Source organism: Littorina saxatilis, linkage group LG15 (assembly GCF_037325665.1).
Source record: "Littorina saxatilis isolate snail1 linkage group LG15, US_GU_Lsax_2.0, whole genome shotgun sequence".
NCBI lineage: Eukaryota > Metazoa > Mollusca > Gastropoda > Littorinimorpha > Littorinidae > Littorina > Littorina saxatilis.
In genome coordinates, this window is record NC_090259.1 from 9,815,876 (window position 1) to 9,825,179 (window position 9,304).

At 44.2% G+C, this 9,304-nt stretch overlaps 1 protein-coding gene across 1 annotated transcript; it reads right to left on the bottom strand.

The window, feature by feature from the left end:
• Positions 1-1,390: 1,390 nt before the first annotated feature.
• On the bottom strand, positions 1,391-7,630 carry LOC138948503 (uncharacterized). Its single transcript, XM_070320057.1, has 5 exons — positions 6,706-7,630; positions 4,934-6,454; positions 2,962-3,133; positions 2,388-2,521; positions 1,391-1,844 (listed from the first exon to the last, which is right to left on the bottom strand). Exons 1-5 carry the CDS (start codon positions 7,628-7,630, stop codon positions 1,591-1,593), a joined length of 3,006 nt encoding a protein of 1,001 aa, XP_070176158.1. The 3' UTR covers positions 1,391-1,590.
• Positions 7,631-9,304: the final 1,674 nt, after the last annotated feature.

Consider the following 9,304-nt stretch of genomic DNA (forward strand, 5'->3'; position numbering starts at 1 on the left):
TGGCTTGAAATAATTGCCAACACTGGGATACACATGTACCATTTATTCCTCTCTCTCTCTGTGCTCCCCCCTCCCTCTCTCTGCTCTCTCTCTCTCTTTCTCTCTGCACCCCCCCCCCCCCCATCTCTCTCTCTACCCTCTCTCTCTCTCTCTCTCTCTCTCTCTCTCTCTCTCTCTCTCTCTCTCTCTCTCTCTCTCTCTCTCTCTCTCTCTCATCAAGCTGGGTCATTGGAAACCTGATTCTATGACACTTCAAGTGCAGGTGTGAAAAGTTGCACTTAATTCGGTAATCCTTCGCGAAAACATTGGACTGTGATCAGTCAAAGACTGTCTGTCTGTCTGTCTGTCTGTCTGTCTGTCTCTCTCTCCCTCTCTCTCTCTCTCTCTCTCTTTTTAGTGCTTGCGTACGCGCACACTGTCATACATGGACACCTTAATTCTCTAACTACAATCCATGTCTTCCCTGACACCATAAACATACAAGCGAAATGAGAGACAAATTTGCTTTTGGATATTTTGCCATAACTGTGGATACGTATCACACCTCTTTCCCTATTGGACGGACGGACGGAGAAACAGACAGTCAGACAGACACCTTAATTCTGTTACCAACAATTACCTTACTTCCCAGAAGACACAGACAGACAGATAAGCAAACACACATACGCACACCCCAGAAAAATGGCGAACGCTTATTGTCTATGACCAGCATTAGAAAGCAGCAGGTGGGAATTAAGTTCTCTGATGAACTTTGGCACCATGACAGATTTACACATAGTATATACCTACTGGTACAAGTCTTTTGGCTGCAGGCGTGAAGTCCACTCCGAAGTATACTGTAGTGGCAACAGTTAAGAAAAATACAAAGCAAGAGTAAAAATACTGAATCAGTATACATTATAGTTAAAATTAATATTAAAAGTCCTACGGTTTTGAGCCATTAAGGACTTGAGTGTTTGTCCGCTTTCAAAAAGAGGAAAGAAAGAAACAAAAAATAAGGAGAGGAGGGCAGGGGGTGGGGTTGAGTTGATAATGCTCTGTGGAATTTGTTAAAATGAAAAGTAGTTAAGATGTTTCTTGGTAAGAATTATAAGTCTGTATTCTATATCTTGAATAACGGGTTTGTAAAATGATTTTTTTTTAAATTCAAATCGAGTTAAAAAGTGGAACCTTTCAGGATCACCAATAAAACCAAATAGATGAGCAAGTAAGAGGAACACGAACAATAAATCTCAAAACTTTTTACAAATAAAAGGATTAAGAAGTAAGCCACGAAGGCCGTGGTAATAAAAACAATATGTACAGTTTGGCGACTAGTTTACATTATAAAGAAGCAAGGGAAGCTGAAATGCTGAAACTTGCTGAAACTTTCCTGGTACTTTTCCTCTATACCACTGTAACCGTGTGCCGAAACACTACGATCACCTCGGGAAGCGAAGAGCAATCAAACAGGATTGAAAATGTTAGGGCTAATTTCTTAGCCCTATAAAAACTGTTATGCAACCCCGAAGGTTTCCATGAACATACAGACAATCGGAAACCACCAGACCCTATCACAAACAGAATTCTACAATACACCGGTGTTGACTTTTAAAGGCCAACAACTCGGGTGCAGAGTCTGCTGTGAAAGGAGCGGTAGACTCCCCTGTCACACCACAAAAAAGGATATGTTTTGTATTTTCCCTTGCGCTTCATGACGACGAGCGGGAAGAGGATGCGTAATGCCTTGTTACACTGCATGCCCCACTGGTACACCTCGCTCTCCGACAGGCGCGCGGCCAGCACGTGCAGCACCTCGTCACGTGACACCCCACGTGACACCTCGCCGCTCCAGAACAGCAGACCTGTGTTAATGATAAGTTCAGACATGGGACTAAGGATATAAGAAAAAGTCGGAAAGGGACCCACGGTTAATAAATCATACGTTGTCAAACTGCAAGTATAAAACTGTTGAAGCTTTCGGCAAATGTTTATTCTCTTCGGATGGTCACGTATACAAATAATAGTGTAAGGGGAAGACAAGGTTTAAAAGCATTCACAAAACCAGGGAGAAACGATAGAGAGAACAAAATTTGCACAAATATTGGATGAAGACATCGATGTATATTAAAAAGGGTAAGAATAACAAACAATTTTTTTTAAACACAAGCTGCATGCAATCTCTTCCTTCCTCAAGAGAATGAGCGTGCGTGCGTGCGTGTGAGCGCGCGTGTGTGCGTGCGTTTGTGCGTGAGTGCAGTGCGTTCGTTAGTGTACGTTGCGTGCGTGTGTGTGAGTGTGTGCATGCGTGCGCGCGTATGTTTGGCATTACGTTCAGCGGCATTACGGTGTGCGTCAGTACGTGCATCGCATTAAAGTAATTTATTTAGCAAGGAAGGTATACCAACCAGGCAAGTGTTCCAGAAGCTGCTCCAAGTCTTGAGTCATGTCCCTCAAGGGGCGAAACCCCAGACCGTCCACTTGGTCGTCTCCCCTTGTCTCGTCCAGACCGGGCAGCAAGCACAGGCTGAAGAAGTAGGTTCTAGCTCAGAGTTAAAGACAATTTCAAGCTGTTTGAAGTCTTACTTCGCTTAATTATTAATTAGATGCAGGAATATGACATTATAAAAGTTTGAAAAAGACCCAACATTACAAATTACAAAACCAAAAACCAACCACCACCACCATCAACAACAGCAAAACAAACAAACCCAACAGTGACACAAACAAAAAAATCAACCAACTCACTAAAAACGAAAAAGTCCATTCATATGTTTAACTAAGCATATCAATAGGTCACCCTGTAGTTCTTACATTCAAGCAGGTGTTGTTCTCTTGTTTTCACTCAGTCCGTGGTTCAGCCTAGAACAGTGATACATGTATTGACATTCTTTGATATGTGAAGAGCTTTAAGGCCACTACACACGAGAATACAAATTTGCTGAACCACTGATGCAGATGGTTACAGGTGTCAAAGGATACTTTTTGAACTTTCCCTTGCGCTGCGCCAGACAGTGTGGGAAGAGTTCCCTCACGGCACGGTTGCAGGCGGGACCCCAATGCAGCACGTTTGCGTCACGTAGCACGACGCTGACATGCTGCAGCAACGCGTCACGCGACACGCTGCTCCCCTTGCTGCTTGCTGCAAGCACGTCTGCAACAGAAACAAGACTTCAATGCAGTAGCCTACGTCATATTACAGGATAACGTTCTCTCACTGTGTGAAGAAGAAGAAGAAGAAGAAGAAGAAGAAGAAGAAGAAGAAGAAGAAGAAGAAGAAGAAGAAGAAGAAGAAGAAGAAGAAGAAGAAGAAGAAGAAGAAGAAGAAGAAGAAGAAGAAGAAGAAGAAGAAGAAGAAGAAGAAGAAGAAGAAGAAGAAGAAGAAGAAGAAGAAGAAGAAGAAGAAGAAGAAGAAGAAGAAGAAGAAGAAGAAGAAGAAGAAGAAGAAGAAGAAGAAGAAGAAGAAGAAGAAGAAGAAGAAGAAGAAGAAGAAGAAGAAGAAGAAGAAGAAGAAGAAGAAGAAGAAGAAGAAGAAGAAGAAGAAGAAGAAGAAGAAGAAGAAGAAGAAGAAGAAGAAGAAGAAGAAGAAGAAGAAGAAGAAGAAGAAGAAGAAGAAGAAGAAGAAGAAGAAGAAGAAGAAGAAGAAGAAGAAGAAGAAGAAGAAGAAGAAGAAGAAGAAGAAGAAGAAGAAGAAGAAGAAGAAGAAGAAGAAGAAGAAGAAGAAGAAGAAGAAGAAGAAGAAGAAGAAGAAGAAGAAGAAGAAGAAGAAGAAGAAGAAGAAGAAGAAGAAGAAGAAGAAGAAGAAGAAGAAGAAGAAGAAGAAGAAGAAGAAGAAGAAGAAGAAGAAGAAGAAGAAGAAGAAGAAGAAGAAGAAGAAGAAGAAGAAGAAGAAGAAGAAGAAGAAGAAGAAGAAGAAGAAGAAGAAGAAGAAGAAGAAGAAGAAGAAGAAGAAGAAGAAGAAGAAGAAGAAGAAGAAGAAGAAGAAGAAGAAGAAGAAGAAGAAGAAGAAGAAGAAGAAGAAGAAGAAGAAGAAGAAGAAGAAGAAGAAGAAGAAGAAGAAGAAGAAGAAGAAGAAGAAGAAGAAGAAGAAGAAGAAGAAGAAGAAGAAGAAGAAGAAGAAGAAGAAGAAGAACAACAACAACAACAACAACAACAACAACAACAACAACAACAACAACAACAACAACAACAACAACAACAACAACAACAACAACAACAACAACAACAACAACAACAACAACAACAACACAACACAAATACAGTATTGTACATGAAATGTAAGAAAACGAGCAATAATAATAAAACCAAATGAGATTGCTTGCACAAGTGATATTCTTTGTGCCTAAGTTCAAGTAATTAAATTTGCGCCTGAGCAAACCTTCTGTCTTCATTTGTTTGTTTGTTTATTTTTTCCGAAGGTAGCAACAAAGAAATTCAACATCGATTTGGTTACTTAGGCTGTTAGTCAGTCAAGTCAGTCTGACGACTAGTCTCTCTCTTTCTATCCCACGTCTATTACACCCCCGGTATAGGGGTGTGTATAGGTTTCGGTCGATGTGTTTGTTTGTTTGTGTGTTTGTGTTCGCATATAGATCTCAAGAATGAACGGACCGATCGTCACCAAACTTGGTGAACAGGTTCTATACATTCCTGAGACGGTCCTTACAAAAATTGGGACCAGTCAAACACACGGTTAGGGAGTTATTGGTGGATTAAGATTCTACAAAGACTTATAGAGGGACATATTAATGGTCAAAGGGAAATAACCTTCTCAGTTGGTGGCAGTGAGAATGGTAAGGACGGGGGTGTTTTTCCTACCTCGGAGGAATTTCTTGTTTTACCTAAATTGGAAAATATAATTACATGTGCTTGTTTCTATGAATCCAACCATCGCCAACAACAACAACAACAACAACATCAACAACAACAACAACAAGCAGACAAACAAACATACCTTTCAACACATCCCGAATCATGGTGACCTTCCAGCCCTCGTTGTTAGGGCCTTTGATGGACTCCATGGAAACGTCCTCATTATCATGCGTTGCTCCGCCCACTCCGTCCCACGTGATCGGTTCCGTCTTCACTGCGCGTGCGTCGTGGAACCAAGCCTCGCCGAGCATTCTGGGATAGAAACAGGAAGCAGGATCCGCAGAAAAAGGAAACTTGCCCATGGTTGCCATAGAAACTGGCTGACCGTCATGAACTTGGGAGAATCCCGAATATGGAGACGGGAGTCGTTCAGCTGACTGGAGTTTCTCTGCGCTATTCTGATGATTTGTTATTGTTGCAAGTTCACTGGTAATGTTTTCTCTTCGTTGAGTGTCGAAGTTCTGTGTGTTTTCTTGTTGTTTCTTTTCTTCTGGATCTGTTGCAGCCGTCCTTGCCGATTCTTCATTGGAACGGACATGAAGCTGTTCGTTATAATCAATCTGTCCCGTGGAGGTGTCTGGTGTGTCAACCTTTGCACGCTTGGCAGCCGAACTTTCCTCGTCATCAGCACCGGTTAGACTATATTCAGAGGAATGACGTTTTGTGTGTCCATGATCGTCAGCATTCCTATTTCTGGATTGTTCCGTGTCGGGTGTCTGTACGATACCGTCCTTTAGGGTACCCTCTTCATTGAATTCTTTCCTACCCTCTGTTGGACCGCACAGCCTGTGAGGTTGAAAATCGAGCTGGGGGCTCGATCGAGGCGTAAAAGATCTCTGCATTCGATAGTTCTTATCACTGAAGTTGCCCTTATCCGGGGTAAACGCTTCCGACCTTGAGTCTTTTGAGTCTCTGGATTCAGAGCGCACACTAACTGGACTTCTGAAACCTGACTCTGCCCTAGATCCGGCAGAAGGTCCCATGATGTCGAGGCCTCTACCACGGCCGAACAAAGCCGAGACATCACCATGACCTTGAAACAACTTGTCCATCTTTTCCATAAAGGTGAGTTCCTGCCTGGGTGACGTCACTTGGGGTCCCACCACCGGCACCTCTCTGAGCGGGGTCCTAAAGCTTACGTCACGTGACGTCACGAGATCCGCTGACGTCACTTTCAGCTTGTTCTTGCTGGCCATGTTGACATGGTTGTGGTGACGCACACCGTTGCAATGCACCTGGAATGCGGCCTTGACCTGACACTTGACATTGCACACTTGGCAGAAATACACGATTTTACCGCCTTCGCGGATCAGTTTTGTGAAGCGGCCAAACTCTGGGGTGAAACTGGGGAAACCGTTAACCCCGTCAGGAAGACTGTTGTTGAACAACTGTCGTCGGCTGCAGTCCGTCTGCTGATGGCTGAGCAGAGATGGCGGTGGTGAAGGCATGGCTTGGTCCGTCAGCATCTGAAGATGGTTGAGATGGTGATTGGAGTGATACTCCACCGCTGTGTGCGGAGTGGTAGGATTCTGTGTGGAGTTTCTAGCTTGAGCTTCTGATCCGCTTTTCGCTCTGTCGTCATCGTCATTGTCACGCTTATCATCTTGGAGCTTCTAGCTTGAGCTTCTGATCCGCTTTTCGTTCTGTCGTCATCGTCATTGTCACGCTTATCATCTCTGCAATAAAACGCTCCTCTGGAGTTGCTGGCGCTTACACGTTCACTGTTCTCATAATCATCATTCTCTTGCGTGTTGTTCGTCTTGAAAGAGGGGTTTCCACTGTTGTTACCGCGAAACCTGCTGCACCCATCACCCCTATTATCCGAATGATTGTGGCCTCTTTCCTGTTCATTACTGAAACCACATCTGCTGATGGACTGGCCCAACAAGGGGGGTTCAGTGTCAGCCGCAAAGTTGTCATTCTCGTCCTGGTCGTGATCAGAAGGTGGACTCTTCAGTCGAGGGTTAGGCTTACATTGGTTCTGATTTTCTTTGGGAGGCAGAACAACCGGGTGCTTTTCTTCAGAAGAATGAGACTGAGACTGGAAGTGGTAGTTATTGGCTTGAAAGGAGTGACGTTGGGAAAGTGAATGGGAGTGGGAGTTTGAGCCATTTTCTCGCTCAAGATGGCACTGGCTTTCTCCAGATGAAACACACTGCGAGTCGGGTTCATTCTTCACAAGAGACTGGCAGAATGTATAGTTTTCTTTTGGAGACAGGCACGGGGAGTCACCAGACAACGACTTCTGACACTGGGAGTCTTGAAAAGTCTCCAGCATCTGGGAGTGACATTGGGAGTCTGAGAGGTGAACCAGCAGATCTGTGTGAGTGTGAAAGTGAAGGTGGCAGTTTTGGCATTGGATTCCAGGACCACGCGTGGCCAAGTGATGTTCACGCACATGCTCGAGGAAGGCTGGCCGAGACGTCAAGATACAGGGGAGAGTGGTGCACAGAGTACACTTGTACAGAATCTCGGCGAACTTGAGCAAATCATCGTCTTTACTAGCCACCTCTTCCACGACTTCACCGTTGGTCATCACTCTGTCATTGTTGCCGATCATGTTTCTACCCTCTTCAGAAGATCGCCTGAATTGTTCAGACGGATCCTTGTCTGTGCTATTGTCACTTAACCACTGCGCTACTCTGCGATGGTCGATCACGTGGTTTGGCAACGAAGACTTGCGGTGACTTTTCTTCTGCTGGTCCACTTTTGCCGACTTCTGTTTACTTAGTTTCTGTGTCCCCGCCCTCGTCACATTGTTCTCTTTCTGTGCTTCCATCGCACTCAGGTTGAATATTGTTTCGAGTGTCCTGTGTTTGTCTTTGTTGAACATTTGATGATCTTTTTCTTCAGAATAACTTTGTGTCTCGCTGAATTGCCCTGTGGTACTTTGACCTGAAGGTGTCGATGTGCAGACTAGAGACGTATCAAAACCCAGTTTTTCCAAGTCAAAATTTTGATTCTCGGTATCTTTGTTTGTAGCATCTGAACTCTCCTCTGAACTGCTCTTGTCCATATCTTCACAACTTCTATTGAATTCCTCCATCTGTGCAGTCACAACTTGTCTTTCTGATCTATCCACAATGAGAGTTGTTTTCCCAACTCTACGATATTTTTCTTGTATCTACTTTGTTAGAATTTCCACCATGGATGAGTTTTCTGTTGTGAAACGGTTGTATTCGAGTCATTTTCTTCAGTCTCTCTTCAGAGGCGTCTGTTGAGTCTGATCATGATTGTTGTCACGCTTGATTGACAACTTTATATCAGTAAAAATCACAGTCTGCATCCACGTCAGATCTCAACACCAGACTCACAAAAAGTAGCTTTGTCTGATAATCAAAAAATAGATAGATACATTTTCTGTCAGCACAGTATTTAGTGTTTTGAACCTACTTCAAGTCTCGCGCACAGTGAAAATCCTCAGATCTCGTTAGATTCTATTCACTTTCTATCACACAGACACGAACATGAGTCTTTTGCGTTTAATGCAGCACGCGCGCTATGATTTTATTCATCTCTCTGTGGCCTCACGCATCCCCAAACCCAAAGAGAGATATACAGTCTTGAGTCGAGCGTTTGAAAATGCCTGAGCCTGAAGGCGGGTGTAACTTACACCTCTTGGTATCAGTCTGCCTTAGAGATGAGGACAGCAGTCAGACAGACGGCTAGAATAGCGCGCTGCATTTCCTGCATAAAACTACGGCGCGTCTGCCGCGACGGTGCCTGAGCTAAACATTGGTGGGCACTGCTCACAGCCCGGCACACAGCACTGTAAACATTCCCCGTCCCTTCACCTCTCTCGCCACCATCCGCCCTACCCTTGGTCTCATGCCTATATATGTGTCTCCTCGCTTTGTTTAGCCTGGCGAGATATGTCTTTCCTTTTCGTTTTAGCTTTGCGGGCGGCGAGTCGACGGGAGAGCTCTGCTGTCTCCTCTGCTGGCGATACGCTAGACAGCCTGTCTGCCCGTCTGTCTGCCTGTCTGTCTGCGCTGGGTCGGGCCTGCAATCAACATGAGAGATAAATCATTTTTCCCCTGCCTGCTGTTGCTGGTGTAGTGAGCGAAAGGGGCATTGTTTGTTGGCACAAAGAAAGACAGAGTTGCGGATTTCAGGGGTTAAAAAGTTCCTTGACTGACCGTGCAGCTAAAAAACTGAATTTAGAATGTTGAAACATTTGCGCTAATTAGAAGAAGAAGAAGAAGAAGAAGAAGAAGAAGGAGAACGACAACAACAATAACAACCACAACAACGACGACAACGACGCCAAAAATAATCAGGATCATCAGTGTCTGAGCCATCCAAACACAGAGACTGAGATAGACGGACGGCCAGACAACAACAACAACAACAACAACAACAGACAGACAGACAGACAGATAGACAGACAGATACTGCAGACAGATAGACAGACAAACAGATAGGCCTAGAGTGACAGACAGATAGACAGACA

What these genes read in the sequence shown, in the direction of transcription:
- LOC138948503 (XM_070320057.1), bottom strand. Translation starts at nt 7,630, where the DNA reads ATGGAAGCACAGAAAGAGAACAATGTGACGAGGGCGGGGACACAGAAA. An exon ending in CATCAGCAGATGTGGTTTCA is followed by an intron (nt 6,455 to 6,705) that starts GTAATGAACAGG and finishes AGAAGCTCCAAG; the next exon opens with ATGATAAGCGTGACAATGAC. An exon ending in CGCAAGGGAAAGTTCAAAAA is followed by an intron (nt 2,522 to 2,961) that starts GTATCCTTTGAC and finishes ACTCTGAGCTAG; the next exon opens with AACCTACTTCTTCAGCCTGT.